Source organism: Pleurodeles waltl, chromosome 6, assembly GCF_031143425.1.
Source record: "Pleurodeles waltl isolate 20211129_DDA chromosome 6, aPleWal1.hap1.20221129, whole genome shotgun sequence".
Taxonomy (NCBI): Eukaryota; Metazoa; Chordata; class Amphibia; order Caudata; family Salamandridae; genus Pleurodeles; species Pleurodeles waltl.
In genome coordinates, this window is record NC_090445.1 from 1050534878 (window position 1) to 1050561710 (window position 26833).

Genomic DNA, 26833 nt, shown 5'->3' on the forward strand with positions numbered 1-26833 from the left:
CTCTGTGTGAGGAGGAAGGAGGGGCTCTGAGCACTTGAGAGAGCACCAGATAGCACCCACAAGAGTCGTACGACACGGGGACAAAGGAGGTGTAAAATGCAGTTGGTGCAGCACTACAAAAGAAGGTCCCACGCCGCCGGAGATCAACTCAGCGAGTTGAGCATTGCAGGATATAGTGCTGAGGACCTGGGCAATGCTGTGCACGAAGGAATTTTGCAAATAGTGCACAGAGGCCTCAGGAGGTGAAGAAGACGCGGTGCACAGGGGTACTGTCGTTCTGGGGGAAGGCAAGGTCTTACCTCCTCCAAATTGCGACAACAGGACCACAGGACATTCTGTGTTGATGGGGTCCACACCCTGTGTTCCTAGGAGCACGCTCGTCGCAGGGAGAGGAGTCAAAGAGAACTAGTCGTCGACTTAGAAGGTGCCTGCGTGAGCAGGGGACTTACTCCGTCACCACATGAGTTTTATTTGCTTCTGGTGCAGGATGAACACAGGGAGTCCTCGGAGCGTGCACACCTGTTACAGCGGTTCCTGGAGCAGGCTGCGGTTGATCCGGGGGTCAGAGAATGAAGTATTAGTTGCAGAGTATTCCTGCTGGAAACGTGCAAGTAGAATCTGAAGAGAACACACAGGAGAGACCCTGAATAGCCCTGAGTTGGGGATTGGCTACCTTATCAGGCAAGGACCTACTAGGAGGGGTCTCTGACGTCACCTGCTGTCACTGGCCACTCAGAGCCCTCCAGAGTGCCCCCACACCTTGCAAAGCAAGATGGCTGAAGTCTGGGGCACACTAGAAGAGCTCTGGGCACCACCTCTACGGTGGCAATGTGCAAGGAGAGTGGTCACTCCCCTTTCCTTTGTCCAGTTTCGCACCAGAGCAGGGGACAAGGAGTCCCTGAACCGGTGTAGACTGGCTTATGCAAGGAGGGGACTATATGTGCCCTTCAAAGCATTTCCAGATTCTGGGGGAGGCTACCTCTCCTCAGCCTGTAACACTTGTTTCCAAAGGGAGAGGGTGTAATACCCTACTCCCAAAGGAAATGCTTGTTCTGCCTTCTGCTGCTCAGAACCCTGTCTGTGAGGTGGCAGCAGCTGCAGCGCAAGCCTCAGAGAGCTGGTTCGGCAGTACTGGTGGTCCATAATGGAGCCCCTGAAATGCATGGAATTGGCTCCCCAATACCAGATTTGGAATGAGGGGGACAATTCCATGATCTTAGACACCTTACATGGCCATATTTGGGGTTACCATTGTGAAGCTACATGTAGGTATTGACCTATATATAGCGCACGTGTGTAATGGCGTCCCCGCACTCGCAAAGTCCCGGGAAATGGCCCAGAACTATGTGGGGGCACCTTTGCTAGTGCAAGGGTGCCCTCACACTTAGTAACTTTGCACCTAACCTTCAGCAAATGAAGGTTAAACATATAGGTGACTTATAAGTTACTTAAGTGCAGTGAAAATGGCTGTGAAATAACGTGCGTTATTTCACGCAGGCTGCAGTGGCAGTCCTGTGAAAGAGTTTGTCTGAGCTCCTAATGGGTGGCAAAAGAATTGTTGCAGCCCATAAGTATCCCCTGAAACCCCAAAGCTCTGGGTACCTAGGTACCATATACTAGGGACCTATAAGGGGGGTCCAATGTGCCAATTGAAATTGGTAAATTAAGTCACTAGCCTATAGTGACAAATTTAAAAGCAGAGAGAGCATAAGCACTGAGGTTCTGATTAGCAGAGCCTCAGTGACACAGTTAAGCACTATGCAGACACACACATTAGGGCATAAACTATGAGTACTGGGGTCCTGACCAGCAGGATCCCAGTGAGACAGGCAAAAACATAGTGACATACAGGTAAGAATGGGGGTAAGATGCCAAGAAAGATGGTACTTTCCTACAGGCTTGCAATGTGAAGCTCAGAGTCGGGGATATGGCCTGCAGTCAGGGTGATGCATCGGTTCCAAAGAGCTGCGATGTGGAGCCCAGTGTCGTCATAAAGGCTGCCGTCGACGCAAGATGCATGGGCCTGTGCGGAGCATGGGTCCTGCAGTGGCAGTTCCGAAAGTGTTACGGGCTGACGCAGCGATGCAAGTCTTTGTGACGAGTCCAATCCATGTAGCAGCTGAGATGTGTCTTTTCTGCTTGGGGTTGCCCTATTCAGCAAAGGGAATTGCGTCAGTACCACTGGATCCGCGAGTCAGGCAAAGCACCGCTTCCAAAGGTTCAAGACTGGGGTGGCAGCACCACTTGGCAGAATAGACTCACAGATGGCAGAGTCCAGGTGCAGATACAAGGTGTAGAAAGCCTGTTAGGTCCCTGAGGCTTCTGATCAGTCCCTCCGGTTTCTGCCTTCAAGAGATGCAGGTCCAGTGGTTCTTTCCCAGGCAAGAGGGCAGCAGGTCAGCACAGCAAAGCAGGAGTCCTGTGGAGTGAAGTTCAACAGAGTGGCAGACCACCAGCAGCAGAGAAGTCCGTCCTGCCAGAGTATCCACAAGTCCAAAGTGTAGTGAAGAGTTGGTGTCTGAGGTCCATTATTTATATCCAGGTGGGCCTTTGAAGTGGGGAGAAGCTTCTAGAGGCATAGCTTTGATGTGCACAGATGCCACACCTTCCCTGGCTCCAGACTAGCTACAGGGGTTATGCAGCCCTTTGTGATGAGATAGGACACACCATTTTCAGGTGTAATTTGAGGCTGTGCCCAGTTCCTCCCTCCCATCCTGCAAGTGGTGGCCCATCCAGTCACATCTAAGCTCCCACTGTGTGTGGCTGTCTAGGAGGAATACACAAAAGCCTAACTGCCAACCACCCAAGTCATGTGACCAGAGACATGCTGCAAGCACCAAATGGCTAAGACAATAAAAAAGGCCAACTTTCTAAAATTGCCATTTTTAGAAGTGCAGTTTAAAATCTGACTTCACCATCAGTTAGGATATTAAATTGTGATCCCAGCGACACCAACAAATAATCTGGTTGTCTCTTTCCATTTAGAAATGACACTAACAAATGTAATAAGACAACTCCAATGTTTCCTATGTGAGAAATAGACTTTGCAGTAGTGAAAAAAATATTTGAGAGTTTTTCACTAACATGATTAGTAAAACTTTAAAGTACATGTCCGTAAACTTGTTACCCCATATAGATAACCACAGAAAAAAGGGAGCAAGCCTAATAAAATCTTCAATGTAACAAATACCAAGTTCATCATGGAGAAGAAAATATGGGGTTCCCAGACCTACCCCCAGAAGGTACCTACAAAATCTATTTTATTCATGCTGGAGGCTACTACAATCCCGGATTCCCCAGATTGAGGCCCCAAAAATTAAAATAGGTAGACACTTAAGTTTATACATCCGTGCATCAGTGGTAAAATGGGTTTGTTACCAACTCTAGCAGCCAGCTCAAACACAGCCCCTACAGAAGAGTTGAAACTTGGCATCTTGAAGACAAGCTGGGGAGCCAACTCCCCCTGGAGTCAAAGGTGACCCCCAAATAAGAAAACCCCTTCACTTGGCTTTTTGGTGTCCATTGATGGTCAGTGCAGGAATAACATTTCAACCTGTCTTCCCACAGACCATATAATGGGTTTTAGAGATGTTTACATCCAGGTCTAAATCATCCATATACTTTACAAAGGTATTAATAAGAGACCTTAACACACTCCCTTCCCATGCGAGCAGGAGCACGTCATCAGCATATAGGATACTGGGCACCTACTTGCCATTGACAGACGGTATATCGATATCCTGAGACATTAAAACAGACTGGAAACCAACTATATATTAAAGGAATAATATACGTATTTTAACAGGGAGATAATCCGGGATTGAGTGTCGTGTGACAATGGTCATAAAATTCCCTGGCTGCATTAAGTTAAGAATGTTGTGGATAGGTTGAGCAGGTCAGATCTGTTCTCATCTCCATCCTCTTTGCCCAAAGGTGTGCCTGTTAGGTTAAGAAAGAGTTCACTAGAATAGCAAGGCAAACCAGAGAGATGAGGAAACTTGTTAAGACCACTGTGAGCTCTTAGCCAATTTATAAGTCCTGCCGGGGAATTGAATCCTATCTCTTTAATGTTTAAAATGTTTGGGAAAGGACTATCCTGACCAGGTTCCAGATGGGTTCTATTTGGTGTAGCATTTGTTTTCCGCTTGGTCAATTTAAACCTAAATGTTTTTGACCTGCCCTTGTAGTAATGCTTCTGCACTTTACCCTTTCCTCTAAGTATTATGAGCCATTCAGGCGGAGGCCACTTCTGCCACTTCTAAACGTTTTTGGATTCTGCCAGTGTAGACCAGCATTTTATTATTTATGTATGGGTAATGAGTCTGTTGTGTGGTCTGTGGTCGGTGCCTTTTAATAAATGCATTTTAAATACATTGCACGATGCCCTCTGGGCTGTCCAGGGCCTTCATATGTATCAAAAAGGAACATTTGGGCTTGGCAAAATGTTTATTTTGCCAGGTCGAAAAGTCAGATTAAAATTCCACACACAGGCTCTGCAGTGGTAGACCATGTTTAAGTGGCTACTTAAATGGGTGGCACAACCAGTGATGAAGGCCCACTAGTAGTATTGAATGTACAGTCCCTGGGTACATGTATTAATACCTTTTTACTACGGGATTATAAATAAATTAAATATGCCACTTGGGAATGAGCCAATATTAGCATGTTTTTATCGAAGAGAGCACACGCACTTCAGCAATGGTTAGCAGCGGTAAAGGGCACAGAGTCCTAGTGCCAACAAAAATGAGATCAGAAAAATAATGAAGAGGAAGGCAAAAAGTTAGGGGAAGACCACCTTAAGGCTGACAAATCTAACATGTGCAGTATGCAGGGAAAATCTAAAAATTGCACTGGAAGGATGTACAGGAATTACTTGATCCTTAGGTATATTCCTGTAAAATCAAACCAGAGTATAATTAGTCATGTTTAGTTTATGTGTGCCATAACAGTATTGTGAAGTGAAAGTATTGATGGTGCTGGCTGCCCACATTGACATTGTCCAACAGTACAAGGCTCACAGATATTGTCGCTGCAACCCAAATGTGCCACCTCTTATGGCATCCTTGTTCAATGTGTGTTCCAAATGATTGTGATCCAAACTGTAGATCAGCATGTTTCGAACCACAATCCTCACTTGGCCCTACTCATCTACCATGTTTATGGCCTGCTCTCTCTCTTCGCAAGCAAAGACTTAGCTACTTCCACAACAGTGGGAGACAGGCCTTGGAGTCCTAAAATATAACTACGAGATCCGCTTTTGCTTATTGTGAGCTGTACCTCATTTGCAGATGTAAGATGTGTATGTATGTGTGTGTGTGTGTGTGTGTGTGTGTAATATATATATATATCATATGGGCGGTCACCAGTAGGTAGTTACAGTTAGGACCTAGTTTCCATAAGAAACGTTTTTTTTTGGTTTTGCCAGTAGCTTTGGCAGCGTTAGATGAATCTTTATGAAAATTTCAAAATTAGTTTGCCACTCACTTCAGCTGCTTTCTTCAGTGTTTTGGGTAATTTGTCAAGCGGGGGGCGAGAAAAAGGAGGGGACCCAAAATGAGCTTTCCCAATTAATTTTCCCATTGCGTCTTGAGACACAAGTACAGCCCGAACCCCTGAACGGAATTACACCATATTTGGCACAAAGCTAGATCTTGGTGCGCAACTCATGCTTTTTGTTATTTTGAGTCAATCCATTCAGTAGTTTTAGAGATATTAAAGGTTAACAAATAGAGATTTCTAGAGACGCAGTGGCTCAGTGGATCCTGGCGATCAATGCCTAGATCTGATTGACTGCCGAACAGTTCAACTAAGAAGTGTTGGCAGCCATTTTGGCACTCGACCTCAGCTAAGTCCCTCCACAAAAAAAAAAAAAAAAGAAATCAGAGGGGGGCAGGGTAGAAATACCCTGACCCCCTAGCCTTGGTGCTGGGTTTCACCAGGGACCCTGCGGGAGGAAGGGGGGGGGGGGGGGGCATTTTTTGACTTTTCACTGAAAATTGCGTCAGATCCGTGAATCCATTAAAAATTTATTTTTTAAAGTTTAAAAAGAGCAGGAGCCTGCACTTGTTTTTTTCTTTTAGCCTTTGGCAGCCAGGTCCCAGCATTCCAAATTTTTATAGAAAAGGAGGGGGGGCAGGCATGGACCTTCCTCCTCAGGCTCCTATTTCCCTGAGAACCACCACCTCCCTGGGGCTTTTCAAAAATATTTGAGGGGAGCCTCGTGGACCCCCTTCACTGGGCTATGAGCCCAGGGGACCACCATCTCACCATGACTTTAATAGTAATATGGAGGGCGGCTGTGCAAACACCCCTCCTGTGGCAGTTTGATGCCCTAGGGACCATCACATCCCCGGGGCTAAATTTCCATTTGGACTGGAGGACCATGTGGATCCCCTGGGGACCACCACCTCCACAGGGCCAGTAATATATTTAAAACTGGGAAAGGGGGTCCCGTGCACAATAAAGAAGGGGGGCTATGCACTGGCTACCAACTTCCACCGCACACAGCCAAAGGCTGTGTGTGGAGTGGGGTTGGGTGCTTATAGGGGGGTATGCTTGAGGGCCTGGCCACAGTCCAGTGGCCAACCCTTGCCATGCACGGCCATGGTTGGATTAACATAAAGTAATTAAAATGACTTAACCTTAAGAAAAAACATAGAAATTCACTGAAGTTACAGGGACATTATAGTTAGGTTCCCCTTTTACTCGCACAAAACCATAGAAATTCAGCAGTTATGGTTATCTCAAGTAATTATAACTCGTTCCCTGAGGTAACTATAACTCTGGCCTTCCCCCTGCACTGCTAATTACCCCAGATATTACATCACTCATGACATCTTTTATACCATCGTTGATAATCGCAGTGTAACATTTGCAGTATAATTATTGATGAGATGACTGTGCATGGTGGGGCGTTAGCTATAGATATCTTAGGGCACAAGTTATAGTTACTTGAGATACCCATAACTACAGCTTCTGAATTTCTATGGTTTTGTGCGAGTACAATGTGAACCTAACTATATCATCCCTGTATCCTTTGGTTTTGGAAGTGCATCTATATGTTAATATATTTGTGTGAATATATATGTATATATACATACATGTGCATATAGTTATAGATAAACATATTTAGTAATACAGATTGAAAGTGCTCAATCTGTGGTTATAGTTAGGTCAGAGTTTCCTTTGAAAGCCCCCTTTTTGTTTTGCTAATATCTTTGGCACCTTGTGACGAATCAGCAAACAACTTTCCCAAAAAAGTTTATCCACTTCCGCTACTTCCTGGAAAGTTTTGCCCAATTCGTCAAGCAGGGGCCTAGAAAAAGGGGGAAGGAGGCCCAAATTGTTGATCTCCCATGTTAATTTGCTTAGGAAACTTTTGCTGCCAGGGCTTATGCTGTTTCCATGCCTTGGACCCACACACGTACCCTCAGTCACTCTGTGCTGTATATGACTATGGTGTTATCATTGATGTCATTTGAGATGTCATTATTGATGTAATTTGTGAGGTCATAAACAGTTAATGTCTGGGCTGCTAGCTATAGCTGGTTCAGTAAACTATAACTAGTGAATTCTGTGGTTTTATTTGTTTTTGAAACAGTAGTTTATTTCCTGTTCCAGCCCCCCAGGGCCGGGCTCCTGATATGTCCCGGGTTGCTTACCCCCGGGGCATAGCTTGTTCGCTTTTGCTTGGCTGGATCAATTTTAAAGCTCCAACAATCGAGAGCAAGCACTAAGTCTTCTTCTAGCGGGAAGGAGCATGTAAAAATGCTCCTGCACTGAAGCAGGCAGGGAAACAAATGAAAAAATCGATCCTGCCTATAAGGAGCAGCAATTTCTGCTGCTCCCTGCAGGTGTGAGCAAAGCTGGCTCCCACTGGAGAGAGGGAGCTGGCTGGCTGAGGCCGCAGAGGCATTGGGTCTCCTCCTCGGCCTTCAGTGAAAATGAAGTGGGTGCACTGGGTGGGCTCCCGGGCACCCACCCGTTACTGACCAGGTCCCGTGGGGCTGAATTCCACCGCGGGAGGGAGGCCATGTGGCCCCCTTTCCACTTCAATAACTGGCTGGACCCCAAGGGATGGGTCCCCTGGGCCAAAATCAGTTGGGGTGGGGGGGGCTGTGTGCCCCCTCCCTATTGATAATGTGGCCGGGAGAAGGAGCCCCCGGAGCCACAATCGTCCTGTAGGTGGGGGCCACACTGCCCCCCCCCCCCCCCAAGTATTAATTACATAGACCCCAGGGATGGGGTCCCCAGGGCCAATATTGGGTGCCATTGTTGGGCTCCAGGACAACAATCAGTTTCTGGCCAGGCCCTGGTGGATGCAGACCCTGGTGCCAAAATTGGCCCAGGGAAGCGGAATGTGGGGCCTCCTCCCACTTATAAATAAAGCAGGACCCCAGAAGATGGGAACCCTGTGACCAGAAATTGGCTGAAATACGGCCCAGGGTGGAGGACCACATACCCCTTCACCTAAAAGAAACGTGGCTGGCCCCGGGGGGGTGGGGCCCGATATCAGCTCAGTGTGTGGGGGCCTGCAATCCCTCCCTTCCCCCACCCGCCTCATAGGTTGACTGCATTTGTGGGGTTGGCTACAAGGCCTGGCTGAAGACCAAACCCCACAGCCAACCCCCTGCTATGCACAGCCCACAGCGTGAGAATGGCTGCATGTGTGTGTGGGGGGGGGGGGGGGTATGACCTCTGTCCCATCCCCCGCTGCATTAAAAAAAAAAAAAGTAGAAATCCTCTGGAAAAAAAAGTTACAGGGACATTATAGTTAGGAAATAGAATTTTAAAAAACCTAAGAAGTTCACTACAAAAAAAACAAATGTTACAGGGACATTATAGTTAGGTTCAGAATTGATACACAGAAAGCCATAGATATTCAGCAGTAATCGAGTTATCTCAAGAAACTATACCTCATGCCCTAAGGTAGCTATAACTTGTCCCTTTGCCATGCACTGCTAATATCCCTGCATATTGCTTCACTGATGATATCTTCTATGAAATCATAATATCACTGCAACTTTTCCAGTAAAATTATTGATGAGGAAACTGCAATGCGGGGGTGCGAGATAAACTTACCTTAGGGGCACGAGTAATAGTTTCTTGAGATAACTCTCACTATAACTGCTCAATTTCTATGGTTTTGTGTGTGTAAATTCTGAGTCTAACTATAACGTCCCTGTAACTTTAAATTTTTTAGTCAATATAAATATATATTCATACATACATACATGTGTGCATATAAGTGTGTGTATTTTTTAAGTTTATTTAAGGTTATGTCTATTTTTTATTATTGGACAGTAATCTCACTACCCCCATTCTATGTTCTTTTCCTTTGTTGGGGTAGCCCCCTTTTTATGCCAGTTAGACACTTCAATGCTTTCTACTAACCATGTTTTAGAAGACACCTAAATAAATATATATTTAGATGGATAGATAGATGGATAGATAGATAGATAGATAGATAGATAGATAGATAGATAGATAGATAGATAGATAGATAGATAGATACTGCACATACGGTGGTCTTATTGTGTATACTTATGGATAGGTCAGAGTTTCCATAGATAGAGCATTTTCTTTCGTGCAGTTCGACAAATGGGCACAAAACATTCCAGAGAAAAAGAACATCAACTTCTGCCCCTTCATAAAAAGTTTCACAGTGATCCATCAAACGTGGCCAAGAGAATGGGAGGGAAGGTTTCCAAAAGTGCAATTTTCCATGTCAATTCCAGTGCAAAACGTTGTTCTCTGACACAGAAAAAAACATCTGCACGTAATCAAACCAGATATGGCAAAATGTTAGATATTCACTCTGAAATTTTTTTTTTTTCATTCAGTGTAGATCCGTTGAGCTGTGTTTGAGAAATTAGTGTTTAAAGAAAGACTTGGAGGTTTTAAAAAGTTAGGTGTACTTGCACTGTTGGTTTCCTAATGTGCTCAGATTGTCCAATTTAAAGAGGACAAGTCAATCCTGATTGACTGGCCACAGCTTAGTGAGCAAGGCCTTGTATCTTGATTACATGTCTAAAACATGCCTACCCAGCTGGACTGCAACCTCTTCTTTAAGGGCTACTCCCTCGCTGCCAACCATTAACAGTACCCTGATTGAAACAATATGTAACTAGCCTCACCACAGCTGAAGGACCTGCATTCCTAATAGGCTTACAGGGTAAGAGACTAAAGGACCAGGAGACCACAGTGGGAACAACTACATTTAATTGCAGTTCCTGATAGTTCAATATATCATATCAGCCACTAGCATCCTTTATCTGTTCCCTAGCACATTAGCCTTCAAGCCTCTTTACATTTTCCTAGGAAATGAAGATTGCTTACTGATAATGCTTAAGCTTTATTTAATGGAAAACATCTGTGTTTGACCTGAGGAATAGTGCCTTGTACATTAGTGTTCGTATTGAACAAAGCTCAAACACACTTTAATTTTACCACTGTCCTGCAATAGTATGTTTATTCACTACTAAATTCTGTCTTTAAATTTTTGTTTTGATTTTGACGTCATTTGCAGTCGCTCTCTTTTCTGGTTTTTCATTACTGGTTCAATTATAACATTTGCCCATAGTTGGTTTCCTTTATAATAAAGACTGTAATACTGTAAATAAGACCAATTTGCTAATTTGCTATTGACCAATAAGAATAGGCATTAAACAGACTAGATGTATGGAACAGCTTTTTCTTCTATTTTGTGGTTTATGAAATTGACCTTGAAAGGCAGACCCGAAATGATTTAGCTGTTGGCCAGATGAGCTTATCTCTAGATAACAGCACCTAACTTCAAGTAGTGGCTGAAATTATGTTGGTCTGGATGAGAGAAAGAAAAATGACAAGTAACAGGTAGATAATAGTGTAACTATGGCAGTTTCAATCAGTCACTGGTATTGTACTATGGCACCCAAGGCCTTTTGGGTTGTTTCTTGTTCCTATATCTACAAGGTCTCCTCCACTTCTTGATGTAGGAACTTGCCATCCTCTCCATCCTTTTGTTTAAGTACATGGAAATAGGACCTATGGTGCCAATACAAATAATACAATCAGTGGGGTAACAAAACATAAGGGCTCCCTTTGCAAAGTACTTGTAGGGGGCCCCCTTACCATCCTGGATCCAGTCAGGGCCCTGCTGCCCATGCACAGTGTACTCTGCTGAGGGGGCACCCTAGAGCTCGACCCTACCCCCCACACCGCAGGGGCTGCGGGGGCCTTTGTTACGCCACTGAGTACAATGTAATGCAGCTAGCAAATACATTCAAGTTAGACAGTGTACCTGCACTGCTCTCCCTCTGGGTTCATGTATGTATTTTACTTTTATTAGGTGTTGGTGCTATGACGTGGTCCCCACTGGCCTGTGGAATAGTATCTGGCAAATACGATGGAGGAATCCCACCTTATTCTAGAGCATCTTTAAAGGTACATATTACAAGTTGTAAGTGTTCTTGGAAAAAACAATGGAATTCTGTATGGATAAGGGTGGAGACACAGGGAGAATTATACGTGTATTTAAAAAAAAACTATAGCATGTGGGAGAGTAAAATGAGATGGGGCTGTTGCTTGAAAATTGATTTAGTTTTGTGTGTCACAAGGGGGTGGTGCTACAAACAAAAGTGGGTGTTGTCTGATCATGAATGTATAGGTGACCACCTTGCTTACCCAGAAGTTCACTTCGCCACAGTTTGTGCCACCCAGGTTTGTTCCATTTTTCACTTGTTCAGTATCTGCTTCTGAATCTGCACTAAACAATAGGAAGTAGGTCAGGAAGCACTGGACCATGACTATTTGCTTTTAGGTCATTATAATTATGGAACACAACAGTGTATTTTTAGTGGCTCACCTAAGGAGAAGAACTGAGTTGTCAGCTTGATTCACAATGCTAGATTTGTACTTAGTCTCCTGAATCAAATGAATGGATGATCACAGCTTGGGGAAAATGCCAAAGAAATGGCTAAACAAATTGGGGTGTCTTAGAAATGCGGTCTCTAGTTGGCAGTGGTTTGCACCCTGTCCAAGTAGAGGCCCTCACTCTAATCAGGGTAAAGGAGTCACACAGCTAAGATAACCCCTTCATATCCCCTTGGTAGCTTGGCTCTGGCAGTCAGGGTTATCGTGGAGGCAATGTGGTATTTGTACAAACACACACATTAACACAGTGGACACCACAAAAGTACTCCACACCAGTTTAGAAAAATAGCCAATATTTATCTGAGTAAAAGGAGACCAAAACGACAAACATCTAACATACACAAGCAAAGATAAGAAGTTTTAAAGATTAAATCTCAGTAAAGCACTTAGAAACACAATAGCTCCAACAGGAGCTATTATGACATCTTGACGGAGTAGTTCCCAACCATCCGACACCACTCGTGAGGGAGTGCGGGCCAGTCACACAGTCGAACGGACCACATGTACAGTACCTTTAAAAAACTAGGAAAGACAGATCTTGCTCGGAGAGGTGAGCTGTCGCTGGAGCCTGTGCAGCGCTGGTTCCTTAATGCTTCCAGGGAGGTGAAGCATTGGTTCCTTACTGTGAAGCAGGGGAGGTGAGGCGTTAGTTCCTTACGGTTGCAGGCGGTAATGCGGCATCGGTGGTTAGGCGTTGGTTCCTTACAATCCAGTGGGGTAAAAAAATCCAGCAAGTCAAAACGTGAGAATTCGACTTATCTGTGTCGTGTTCACACCACAAGGTCACAGGTGCTGTGACTGAGTCAGGTGTCACAGATGTCTGTGACATGCACTTGGGTCTCACGCTGTGTTGGGACTTTGGAGGTGCTGCAGCAGTGTCTGGTCTGCAGAGTTGGTTGCGGTCATTGCACTCAGCGGGGACCATGGCTCCGGTGCAGGGAGCAGCACGGAATGCGACAGCGACGCTGGTTCAGAAGTCAGTGTACTTGGTTTCTTCTTGGTTACACCCGAACTCACTCACAAGAGTACAGAAACTGGATTTAGGACCACTTGGTGAGTCGGACCCTCAGCAAGAGAGCCCAGGTGCTGACAGATGAGGTCTTTGATGTCCCTGAGACTTCTAGCAGGAGGCAAGCTCAGTCCACGCCCTTGGAGAACCCTTGGAAACAGGATGTAGAAAGCAAGGTCTAGTCCTTTCACTTCCAAGACAGAAGCAGCAAGCAGCAGGTAGGCACAGCAAAGCAACAGGCAGAGTGGCAGTCCCTCCTACAGCATCTAGTTCTTCTTTCTGGCAGAATGTCCTTAGTCCAGAAGGATTCTAAAGTTGTGGTCTCAGAGGTCCAGTACTTATACTCATTCCTGCCTTTGAAGTAGGCAAACTTCAAATGAAAGTCTTTGTAGTGAACAAGACCCTGCCTTGTCCCCTGACACACTCCACGGCATTGGAGACTGCTTTATGTAAGGACAGGCAGAGACCTATTGAGGGGCATGTGTCGCCTCCTCCCACCACTCTATCACAGGAAGATCCATCAGGATATGCAGGGCACACCTCTGCTCCCTTTGTGTAACTGTCTAGAGTGAATTCACCAACATCCCAACTTCATCCTGCCTATATGTGTATTCCACAGCCAGGCAGAGGCACATAATGGTTACGCAAGAAAATGCCCACTTTCTAAAAGTGGCATTTTCAAACTTAAAATTTAAAAAACAACTTCACCAAAAGATGTATTTTTAAATTGTGAGTTCAAAGACCCCAAACTCCAGATCTGTATCTGCTTCCAGGGGGAAACTACACTTAAAAGATATTTCAAGGCTATCCCCATGTTACCTTGTGGGAGAGATAGGCCTTGCAATAGTGAAAACTGAATTTAGCAGTATCTCACATCAAGACATGTAAAACACACCAGGACATGGTGTAACTTCCAAATACACTGCACCCTGCTCATGGGGCTGCCTTGGGCCTAACTTAAGGGTGACTTACAAGTAGTAAAAGAGAAGGTTTGGGCCTGGCAAGTGGATGCACTTGCCAGATCGAACTGGCAGTTAAAACTACACTCACAGACATTGCAGTGGCAGGTCTGAGACATGTTTACAGGGCTACTCATGTGGGTGGCTCAATCAGTGCTGCAGGCCCCGTAGTAGCATTTGATTTATAGGCCCTGGGCACACATGGTGCACATTACTAGGGACTTACAAGTCAATCTGATATGGCAATCATGGATAAACCTATCACCAATACCATTTAGACAGAGAGCACTTGCACTTTAGCATTGGAGAACAGTGGTAACGTGCCCAGAGTCCTAAAGCCACGAAATTCAGCATAGGATCAAAAAACAGGAGGTCAGAAGCCAAAAAGACTGGGAAACCAAGCCAAGAGCTGACAGGTCTACAGGGAGGTTGTGTGGTGCATGCCGATGACTGCCTGTCATATCTTCATAATTGTATAGAAATTGCTACTGCTTTAGAGAGATTTCACTAAAACACGTCTCTGCTTTCTTAAGCCTCCTTTTCATTCCCTCTTTCAATAGCCCTGCATGCTGTCTTCTTCCATATTTACAATTTCAACTTTCCTTCCCTGCCCCACCACATTGATTTCATATTTATATAACCTAATTTTGTCGCTTTGAGTAACTGTTAGAAATGGGGTCTTTGGTTGCCAGTCATGTTACCCTCTGTCCAAGCAAGGGCCCTCACTCTAGTCAGGGTAAAAGAGAATCACCCTCAGCTAACCCCTGCTCTCACCCCCTTGGTAGCTTGGCACGAGCAGTAGGCTTAACTTCAGAGTGCTAGGTGTAAAGTATTTGTACCAACACACCCAGTACCTTAATGAAAACACTACAAAATGACACCACACCGGTTTAGAAAAATAGAAAATATTTATCTAAACAAAACAAGACAAAAATCCACAATACACAAGTCAAGTTATCAATTAAAAACCAAAAAGAGTCTTCATGTAGTTTTAAACACAACGCTAACGCTGTTAGCGTGAAAATGTACCCTGGGTGCATCAAAAATAACACCGCACGGGCGAGTGTGCGTCAAAAAGGGCTTGCGATGCATTGATTTCACTCACGAGCGACACCTTGCGTCATTTCTCCTTTAGTCAGGTTGGCGTGCATCGTTTTTTCTCTCCGCAAGAGATTGATGCGTTGATCCAGTTGGCACTCTCGGGTCCGGGCAGGCCCTGTGTCGTTTTTACACACCCAGCGGTGTTTGCGTCAGAAATTCAGCTACACGATGGTCCAAAAATCATTCAGCGCGGGTTGCGGTCTAAACGGGCTCCGTCAGCGATCCTGCGCGCCGTTTCTCCAGCCGCGGCCGTCGAACTTCCAGTCGCGTTGCAGGCGAGCGTCGATTTTTCAGCCGCAGATCTGAGTCGCGTCGATCTTTTCCCCGCACGGCGGTCTGTGCGTGGATTTCTCTCTCTTGGGCTGCAAGCTTCTATTCTCAGGGTCCCAGGAACTGGATGGGCAGCACTTGGCAGAATAGGAGTCTCTACAGAGGCTCCAGGTGCTGGCAGAGAGAAGTCTTTGCTGTCCCTGAGACTTCAAACCACAGGAGGCAAGCTCTAAATCAAGCCCTTGGAGAGTTCTTCACAAGAAGGAAGGCAACACAAAGTCCAGTCTTTGTCCTCTAGCACAGGCAGAAGCAGCAACTGCAGGATAGCTCCACAAAGCACAGTCACAGGCAGGGCAGCTCTTCTTCCTCAGCTCTTCTCCAGGCAGAGGTTCCTCTTGGTTTCCAGAAGTGTTCTAAAGTCTGTGGTTTTGAGTGCCCTTCTTATGCCCATTTTGCCCTTTGAAGTAGGCCTACTTCCAAAAAAAAGTCTCTCTTATTTGTGAAATCCTGCCTTGCCCAGGCCAGGCCCCAGACACACACCAGGGGGTTGGAGACTGATTTGTGTGAGGGCAGGCACAGCCCTTTCAGGTGTGAGTGACCACTCCTCCCCTCCCTCCTAGCACAGATGGCTCATCGGGAAATGCACACTACACCCCAGCTCCCTTTGTGTCACTGTGAGGTGCAACCAGCCCAACTGTCAAACTGACCCAGACAGGGAATCCACAAACAGGCAGACTCACAGAAATGGTTTAAGCAAGACAATGCTCTCTTTCTAAAAGGGGCATTTTCAAACACACAATCTTAAAATCAACTTTACTAAAAGATGTATTTTTAAATTGTGAGCTCAGAGACCCCAAACTCCACATGTCTGTCCTCTCCTAAAGAGAATCTATACTTTAATCATATTTAAATGTAGCCCCCATGTTAACCTATGAGAAGGACAGGCCTTGCAACAGTGAAAAACGAATTTAGCAGTATTTCACTGTCAGGACATATAAAATACATTACTATCTGTCCTACCTTAACCATACACTGCACCCTGCCCTTGGGGCCACCTAGGGCCTAACTTAGGGGTGTCTTACATGTAAGAAAAGGAAAGGTTTAGGCAAGTGGGTACACTTGCCTAGTCGAATTTAAAACTGCACACACAGACACTGCTGTGGCAGGTCTGAGACATGATTACAGGGCTACATATGTGAGTGGCACAACAGGTGCTGCAGGCCCACTGGTAGCATTTGATTTATAGGCCCTGGGTACCTCTAGTGCACTGTACTAAAGACTTACTAGTAAATCTAATATGCCATTCATGGATGAACCAATAACATATACATTTTGTATAGGAGCACTAGCACTTTAGCACTGGTTAGCAGTGGTAAAGTGCCCAGAGTAACAAAAACAGCAAAAACAGAGTCCAGCACACATCAACAACCTGGGAAACAGAGGCAAAAAGTTAAGGGAGACCACGCCAAGGATGAAAAGTCTAACAGTAACATTTTTGCATAATGTGGATATGTGTTTATCATAATATAGTCCTAGAAAAATGAGGCGACCTGGGTAAGTATATACTAAAACAAAACAGTTTGGTCCCTCCGGGGGAAGAATATGAATTAACTTCCACAACAGTGGTTGTACCATACTTTCTGTACCGATTAAGTTTGTTCAGTGGATCCATCGCTGTGCTACACAACCAGCAAAGATTAGACATTTATCCTGATTAAATCAGGACCACGGATCCTTGATCCTATGTAAACTCAGATGTAGGACTTTGCTGTCACATTTTACGAGGACCTTGAATAAATGGCTCCTTTTCATGGAAGCCATTATATGGTGAGGCTATAGAGTGATTCCATTGATAGCACACCGAGGCCACATTGAAACGGATGGCTGACTGGTAATGCTTTATTTATTGGCACAACTAGGCTGTGTTAGATTGATTCCAAGTAGGGGTGCTTCCTATTTCAATACTCTGTCCTGAGGATGACCCACCTGAATTAATTTTGTTGCTTTGGGGTTGAAACGTCCACATAAAATTTTAAATGTGGATTGATTTTTGGAAAAATCCAGTAGGTTCATAACACCTAAGTAAGAGGTGTTCATTAGAAACCTCAGGCTTTTAACCACAGTTTGGTTTTATCTTTTATCTAAAAAAGCACTGTGTACTTTTACTAACACATAATTCATTTACACTGTGCATTTATACAGGAGCACTTTTATTGCTTCACTTTAAGCTGTGGTATTTACGTTTCCTATAAATGTGATAAAAACGAACTTCATTGGGATTTCTCATAATATAGACACTATCATGTAGAATAGTGGGTCCCAACCTTTTGACTACCGTGGACCCCCACTTTATCATTACTAGATCCCAGGGCCCCCTCTGAATCATTATTGGAATTCGGGACACCCCACTGAGTCATTACTGAAGGCTTGGGACCTAATATGTTAATATTATTTAACTTTCTAAGTACTCTGAGACCCTCTGAGGAGGCTTTGTGGACCCCCCCAGGGGCCTCCGGACAACAGGTTGGGAACCACAGGTGTAGAAGCTTGTTTTCACTTTCAATACTCCGTAGCACATGCAGTGTTTACAAAACAGCTTATACAGTACTGGAAGGGGAAATCAATTACTTCTGAAACCCACAAATTGTGACTTGTCACTTTGTGGCAAAAATGAGCAGGAGTCACGAGGAGGCAGAGTCAATGACATGCAGCTTTTGGTCTGACATAGATTTGCAATAATATTTGAAACTGTGCCCCAGGGAAATTGACAAACTGGAAAATGTGACACAAAAACTATATTCTCACTTTATTGACCACCAACAGAAATTAATTTTAAGTTAAGGTACCTCCTGCGTGGATATGTGTATTTTCACCAAAATGCAAGGTACGTAATTCTAGTAAGATAATGGGGTCTTAATATACATGTCAACGACATTTGCATGCAATCTCTGGTCACCAGTGCAGGCGCTGGTCTGAATCATCATAAAATTGCTACTAAAGCCGAGTGCATGTGTTTGTTGCAGAAATCTTTGTGGATCCTGCAGGTTATAAGTTACCATTCTGATAAGAATCGTTGTGCTTCAGCGCAAAGGACTTCATGTAATCTACAAAGCATAAAAATAATTTTTACTTTAATTATCTATTTCTGAGGTTGATTAATTGTTTCTACTGAGTTTCACACGAGTATCAAAAAATTAATTCGCACTGTGCTTTGTAGACGATTATCATGAGACATGCAGATTTACCCAGCATTCATTAAGAACTCATATCGATTTACAAATCACACTGAGATACAAAACTTGACGTAAACACTTTCAAATTTCAGTTCTTTTTTAAATTGCACAGTGACACCGTAAGCGATTTTTATTTTCCCTAATCGGCCTGTGGGTGTGACTGCAATGTGTGGTAAGGAACACAGCTGTGCATCGAAACAGTCACTTGACTTTTGCAAAACAGCAAAAAAAACTTTGAGTTGTCCCTAAGTCACATACCTGATTAGTCACAGTTCGTGTATCCACTCACCATTTATCAAAGAAAACTATTGTGTTTTATTATTTATGTTATTCTTCGTATTTTAAAGGGTTATCAGTGGTTAAAAGATAAGATCTTAAGCGAGGAAGGAAGACGGCAACAAGCAAAGCTGAAAGAGCTTCAGGCCATCGCTGAACGCTTGGGCTGCACCCTACCACAACTAGCCATTGGTAAGCAGGCTTTGAAAATAATTATGTAAGCGAATCTAACTTTTTCTCTTCACAACGAGTTTCGATGCAAATAGCGACTTACATTAAAATATCTAAGAGTAAGATCTTCTAGAGTTCGTGCATCCATCTGTAAACATCCTTCTAATGTAAGAATGCAAATCAGTACAGTTACCTGCTGAGTCTTGGAAACGAAAATGTCTCATGTTTATTGCTTCCTGATAAGTGTCTCTGAAACACGACTAGGAGGTCCTTCAGTGTTCATGATTTCCTGTATATAGTGCTACTACAGACTCCAAGGTGAGTGCCACTGGGTTACGTAGTAATTTTCAACCCTGTCGGAAATTAATGTTCTTTTGTAAAGTGTGTGTAATTTTAAAAGCTTACATGTTTATTTGTTCCTCATTGTTGATTATCAACTTTTGTTGAGTAGACAGATTAAAATCTATTTTATTACTGTTCTTTCTGTGTTGGATGATCCAGGGACCTGATGCCACGAATTTCTTAACATTGACAATTCCAAGTGGGTTAATTAAATTATATGAAAATCTTTTTAATCAAAAATATATTTTTTCTTTCTTTTATATAAACTCCTGTCACCATGTGTGTGTGTGTCTACTTTTTTTGGCCAGAGCATATTAATACTCCCTGTTTGTCACTACATTTACCCACATAGAGCACTGTGCTGCATTCACTTAATTTTAATATTGAGCTAATTATCAGATGTATTGGTAACTGGTAAAAAACACTAGCAGTATTCATTTAATATTACAACTTGCTGTTAGATATCAGATATTTATGCCTTGAGGTAGAGATGCCACAGTCCTCACATAAGATGTGACTGAACTCTTACCAGGCACAGTCTAACCCACAAAAATGTAAGCTGATTTTCCCGAGGATTCATTGGTCCAAACTTTAAGGCTTGACAAAAGCAGCAAGGCTTTCGTCAGAGAAAATGCATATAGTGCATGTGCAGCAACTAGTATGCAGTTATATAGTAACTAAAAATATCAAACCTAAGTTAGTTTGGCTCTTAAATTACATATCTGTGAAAGTCTGGTCAACCCTTAGTAGTTGTTGTACAAGCAGAAGCATTTCCCCTGAATAAGTGTAGGCATTGCAACAATCTTGAAATAAAGAAAACAGCCCAATATGTTTCCTAAACTAATCTATAAAATAGAGGAAAACCTAATGAGAAGAAATACTCTACAAGGTCATACTGGAAAAAGTAGAACCAGAGATGATATTAATATTCAGTTTCTGGTTTTCAAAGTATTCCACGAGCAAGGGGTAGGCTGAGTCAGCAGGGGCTCCTCAAAGACCTACCCATCATAGTTGATCTCCTGTTGAATCAGTCAGTTGTGGTTCCAAAACCTTTAAGTGATACAAAGCTCTATTTCATAGCTGCTGAGATCGCTTTGCTGCTGGGATGTCCTGCCCTGGTACAAGATTTTATCTTCAGACGTAGTTCATTTATTTGTTTCTCATAATCCACGTTGAGTGTATATGGGTAAACTGTAGCCTGGCAGGGCTTCACAATCCCAGTACCTTTACTGGAATGTCCCGCTCAAGCTAATTTCGATACTAAAGTCCCTGAGCTGTGAACCTGTTTTTCTTGCCCACCTAGGGTACCTCTCTCTTAGGGAAGCCTTGACACTTTGTCCCAGTCCCCGGGAGGTTGAAAAAAAATGAATGTCCTACTTTTCTTCAGCTGCTGCAAACTTCTTTTTAGTCACTCCTGCAGCACTCATGTCCGGTATCCTGTCTCCCTTGATCCAGGACCTCCGCAAGGCTTGATCCTTAGTGATAAGCTGAGCCTTTTTTGGATTCCGAAGTGTTTATGCTTTTTGTGTCCCTGGTCAAACAAATAAAAAGCCAATCACTTGACCCTTGAATCGTCTTCTTCTAGTAGTAAGATTGTTTTTTTATTTATTTATTTTAAAAGATATTTTGTTCCCAGATCTAGAAGTACCTTGAGAATATGGTGATAAGATGCCAATCTTATCCTGTGCACTAGCCAGTGACTGCAGAATTCCACCCACTCGATCTGAACCTGTTTCTCTTAATTTCCCCACCTCCTTCTGCAGCAGTTCCTATTTTGATTTACTGCAAACCTTTCCATCTTCCTTAAAACAGATAAACACCCTCAACCTGGAGTAGCTCTTGTCCATCCCGTATTTATACGGGGCACCTTACCCTCTGTGAGTTTCAGAACTGTTTTCCCTCCTGCTGGGCTGGGGCCAGAAAGTCAGGTTTGCCCCTGGAAATGAATGGTTGTAGTTCCTGCCTCATGTGGCACCTCCAAGTTCAAGCAGGATGTCCTTTATTATGCAACTCTTCCCGTCCTCTCCCAGAAGGCTAATCCATGCAAGTGACCAGTTATTGACAACACCTCTGCCTTTCTGGACACAGCGGCCAAGTCATTGTTTTCCAGGAGCCAGGTTTGTTAACAGACAGGCATGTATGTGTATTGTGTCTCTTGAGTGGGGCTCAGAGGCAACCAGTTGTCTGTTAGGCAGCACAAAGAAACGTTTCTTAGAGTACATTTTCCACTAAAATTACCAAAAATCTACTTTCATCATTCAATTGGACTTTTGAAGCTTTATGACAGCCTTTAACGAAAACTTCACCATTTCTCAAACCAAAGTTATAAAATAATGATTTTTTTTATAACCATGTTTATTCATGGAAAATGTAGCTTTACCCACACAAATGGAGTTTGGTCAGTATACTCCCAGTATGTGGTATGCAATATATTGTACATATTTTGCACCAAGAATTGTGGGCTTACTATGTACATTTAACTACTATGTAAAATAGGGTTTCTTCATGCCATTGTACTTGTCACTGCAGTGCTTTTAATCTTCAGGCCATCCTATATTGCTCCCAAAAGACATATTTTTGTTGTATGCGTGGGCTATATAAAAACACACTGCAGCCCATATATGACTTTTACTCTGGCTTTGCTGGAAAGTTACAAGGGCAAAAAGGCAATTACAGTGCGCAGTCAGTGTTGTAGGGGGAAAGCATATGCTGTGCCACAATTTTGCTGTGGCATAGTGCTCAAAGTCCCAAGCTAGCAAAAATCAGGCTGGCCAACAATTGGGGGACAATGATGAAAATGATGCCCTTTCTAATAGTTAGACCTTTAATCCTTGGAATGGTATTACACCCCAAACTATTTTGCCTTCTCCACTGTTGTTTTGCTGGAGTTGGTTTTGTTGACCTTAGTATTGGCTTCTTGGCTCTACTTCTTAGTTATCACTTGCCAGATGAGTCTCACAACTCGATTTTCAGGTCACACTTATGTCCAGTTCAAATTGGTCCAGTAGAATTCAACAGAAGAGACAGTACGGTCCTCTGTTCTTGGGGCTCTCTGCACCCTCTAGCTATGAGAGGAACATTCTAGATAGGCAAGAAGGAGAAATTTCTAGTTTTAATTGTTTACTGGAATTCGTCCAGACGGGTAGCGGCTTCTTAATTCTCAGAATTATCGGCACCCTTCAGCCAGCAGAGTTAGGTTACATAAGGAAAGGCAGCTTTCTTTGACTGGATAAGAATGAGGACCCCTTTAGGATTAAGTGCAGTCACCAATCTAGTGCAGCCAGCTCCGTAGTAAAATGCAGGAGCAAATTGAAAAGTCATAGGTGACAATTTCTTCCAGTCCTCTGGCAGACAGGTATTCTTCAGCATAGCAGCGGGTAGGGAATTCTCTCTTTTTCAGTTACTGGCAACGTTTCCCGTTGGAGTGGATCATGCAGGGTATATTAAATGGCCAGTCAGATAGCTGTTGGTGATATGACCTAGTAAATCTTGTGACCGTTTCACAGGCTCCCCACTCACAGTTTGTACGCAAAAGGATACACTTGCTTCTTTGGGGGACTTGTTTGTGGCAGATGTTTCCAAAACACAAACTAGTGATTCACTTTCGAAGCTGTGTGCAACTTTCTTCTGTTCCTGGAATCATTCTGGTTGTTTCATTCCAGTACATAGACTTAAAGGGAACCTCTCTACCTAAGCCAATACCTTGTCCAGGCCTTCTAAGTTGTCTGGTCCTCATGGGAGTAAGGTTGTTCTTACTGAGGAAAGTGCTTTAGAAGCCCATTCCAACCTAAATATCTTGGCTGCTCGTAGTGGTTTCTCCTTTCCCAACCTGACTATTGTATGACGAGCCATATGAAGTAGCAGATGGTAGGCCTAGTTTTCCAGAAGATAGCAAGGAGATATGATTCTTGACGGATATGTCTGTGCATTTGCAATGCCCACAGCTGAGTTCAGGCAGACTATGTTAGTCTCAAATTTGTATAAATATAACAGGTAGTAAGAATTAAGTTCATGACTGTTTTTGTTTTCTTCTGAAGTTACATATATGCTGCAAAATTGTTTTTGATGACACTTTCCTATTAAAAGTTGCAAGGGAAATGTTGACTCCGACACAGAGTTGAATGGGCGTCGTCCAACTTCAGTGACGGCAGGATCTTTGCCTCCTCACTCAGATCCTAAGCCCTATTTCACTGGACTAGGCCTCGTGGATGAATGTGAGGGGTCACTGGACCCTTTAGAATACCAGCCTTACAAATCTGATATGGACTGGTGTGTGAACTTGGGTGAAGCCAGCAGACTGGACACTTCTCCAAATACTGGCATGCTTTCTTCCCCTACTGTGATACCGAGAAGGGAGCTTCGTATGCTGTGTTGCTGAGGGGGGCAGGGGTACCTTCAGCTAATGTTAGTGGCCTTTAAAACGAATCCCTTGACAGAGGTGCTGCAACCATTAGCTTCCACCTCAGAAATCCTGCTCCCATTCAATGATGCCCTTGCTGATGTTCTACTGGGTAACTGGTCCAAAACCTCCACAGGGGCTCCTGTGAACAGGGCTGTTGCCGCACCTGGAAACCCAAGTTTCCTGATGCAACACCCCACCCCTGAGAGCTTGGTGGTCCAAGCCTCTACCTGCCAAGACACATTCCCTACCGCTTTCCCGGATAGTGAATCCAAGAGGTTGGATTCATTTGGGAAGAATATGTTTTCTCTTGCCAGCCTTACATTCCAGTCGGTGAACATCAGATGCTTTTTTGGTCATTATTCTTGCACTCTGTGAGATACGGTTGCGCAAGGGATGTCACAGGCCATGCAGGCGGCCCAAGCTGTACTTTCTCAGGTTGTTGCTGATGGGAGAGGCGCATCAAAGTTGTCAATTCATTGCAGACTTGACACAACTGACTCGCTAGGCAGAGCAGTTTCCACAACAGTGGCCCTGAGGTTCCACTCCTAACTCAGGACATCTGGCTTTTCGGGGGATGTCCAGGCTTCCTTGATGGACATTACCTTTGATGGCACTTTTCTCTTCCGAGACAAGGCAGATGTGGGGCTTGAGCGCTTCAAGGATTCTTGGCCCACGGCCAGGTACTTGGGCCTTGCGGTGGCCCCTGGTCCCCCCTAATCTCCCTTCACCCCTCTCACTCTTCCATTCCCTCTGGCTCCCCCCCCCAAAGCGGAGGCTCCTCGCCCCCCCCTAATCTGCTTTTCGCCCCTTTCGTTGCTACAGAAGGGGTCTTCAGCTGCGTCCATTCCCATTCAGTCTGCCCAGTGCTCCCCCCCAAGCAGCCTCTAAATCCTCCAAGTCTTCCTCACCACCACCAAAGACCAGCTGGTGGCAGGATTCGCCATCACCTGTCCCACTGTCAATTCATCACTTTAGACAGATGGGTTTTGCAGATAGTCCGAAGGGACTACTCCCTCCCCTTCGAGGCTAACCCTCCATCCATGACACCAGCTTGCTATCAGATGACGGAGGAACTTTTGTCCCGTCTCTGCAAGGAAGTGACAGCTCTCTTGACCAAGGGATCCATAGAGAGGGTTCCAGTGCCAGAAGTAAGTTGTCTTTGCTGTTCCTGCTACTTTCTGTTTCCCAAAAAGGACAAGAGCCTGCGTCCCCTATCCTAGACCTTTGATCCCTTAATCTCTTCCTCAAGGAGGAGAAGCTCAGGATGCTCACATGGGCTCAGGTCTTGACTGCCCTGGACCTAGGAGACTGGATGGTAGTTTTGGACTTTCATTTCCCCGTCCTGCCTGCACACAGACATTACTTGCTGTTCATGGTAGTCCATGAGCACATTCAGTTCATGGTGCTCACCTTTGGCCTTACTAGTGCCCCTGGGTGTTCACCAAGGTGATGGCGGTGGTTGCAGCCCTCCTGTGTAGATGAGGGGTTTCAGTCTTCCCCTATCTCGACGACTGGCTATTGAAGGAGAGCTTGCCCCAAGCTGTTGTCTCCAACCTCCAGACTACGGCGGACCTCCTGCATTTTCTGGGTTCACTATAAAAGTGCAAAAGTAACATCTGAGTCCCTCTCAGGCACTCTTTCGTCAGAGATGTTCTGTACAAAGTACAGTTTCGGGCCTATCCTCCTGAGTGGCGAGGATATTCAGGCTATGATACAAATGTTTCAGCCTTTATGCTGGATTTTGGTGAGAATGACTCATAGCCTCCTAAATCCTGCTGGGGACACTTACCAGATCGCTTGTGCGGGCTCTACAGTGGGACCTGAAGTTCTAATGGGCGCAGCATCAGGGGAATCTCTCACACATGGTCCAGATCTCGGAGGGAACTGCAAAATATCTGCTGTGGTGGTTAATGAGTCGCAACTGGGCAGAACCAGATCCTTCTCCCACCCCGAATCTGATCTGACAGTAGTGACTGATGAGTCACTTCTGGGATGGGGTGGCCATCTGGGAGAGATGCAGATCAGAGGCATCTGGTCTCTGGTGGAAACGGGATTCCAGATCAACATGCTGGAGCTCTGTGCAATCTGGCTGGCATTGAAAACCTTTTTTCCGTCTATCAAGGTAAAGATGGTACAGGTTTTTACTGACAACACTGCCATGTGGTACTGCAGCTCGCAGGGCTGGGTGGAGTCGTGGACCCTTTGTCAGGAGGTTCTGTGTCTCTGGACACAGCTGGAGCAGGAGGACATATCCCTTGCGGGCTCTTTAAATGCCAGAGCGGACAAACTCAGCTGAAAATGTCTAGCGGACCACAAATGGCTTATTCATCCAGAGGTGTGCAAGGTCTCTTTCAACAGTGAGGAGAGCCTTGGTTAGATCTGTTCTCCCCCACTGAGAACGCACAATGTCAGCAGTTTTGCATGTTGGAGTTTCCAAGGTGGCCGTCGCTCAGTCACTTTTCGTCTCGAGTGGCGTTTATGCCTCCTGTACGCTATCCTCCCCATACCACTCCCGCCCCGAGTTCTCAAGAAGATCAGGCATGACCAGGCCCATGTAATCCTTGTGGCTCCAGACTGGGCACAGAGAGTCTGCTTTCCGGAACTGCTGAGCATGTGCATCGATGTCCGATCAGACTGCTCCTTCAGGAGGAGTTTCTGTCACAGCAGCAAGGGAGGATTCTTCACCTGAGCCTGTCCATTCTCTGCATTCTTGCGTGGAGATCGAGCGGCGGCAGTTACCAGCTTTTGATCTTCCTCACAAAGTCAGTGATGTAATCTTGGTGACCAGACGTCCCTCTACCAAAAGAGTCATTGAAAGAAATTGGTGGCATGGTGCACAGCCAAGTCTTTTGACCCCCCTCTCTGCCCCTCTCTCTCTGAAGTCCTATTGTTTATCGTTTCCTTGGCCCAACAGGCCTCTGCTCGGGGCACTATTAAGGGGGTATTTGTGTGCTATTTCTGCTTTTTGAGGTTGCCTGATCAGCCTTCTTTCTTTAAGTCCCCAATTGTGCATAGGTTCCTGAAAGGTTCTACACATCTCTTTCCTACATCTCCATTCATTAGGCCCCAATGGGATCTGAATTTGGTTGTGACTTTTTTTATGTGTGCTCCTTTCAAGCCTCTCCACAATTTCCCTTTCAGGCTTCTCGCATTGAAA

The 26833-nt window shown here is 44.7% G+C and overlaps 1 protein-coding gene across 23 annotated transcripts in view; it reads left to right on the top strand.

Annotated features, from left to right (window-relative positions):
* Positions 1 to 26833, top strand: part of KCNAB2 (potassium voltage-gated channel subfamily A regulatory beta subunit 2) — a 961933-nt gene that overhangs the window by 911187 nt on the left and 23913 nt on the right. For all 23 annotated transcript variants that reach the window (XM_069239974.1, XM_069239987.1, XM_069239978.1 and 20 more), the window contains 2 exons: positions 11330 to 11424; positions 18833 to 18953. In XM_069239974.1, the coding sequence (XP_069096075.1) occupies positions 11330 to 11424; positions 18833 to 18953 (216 nt within the window). The remainder of the gene's footprint in view (positions 1 to 11329; positions 11425 to 18832; positions 18954 to 26833) is intronic.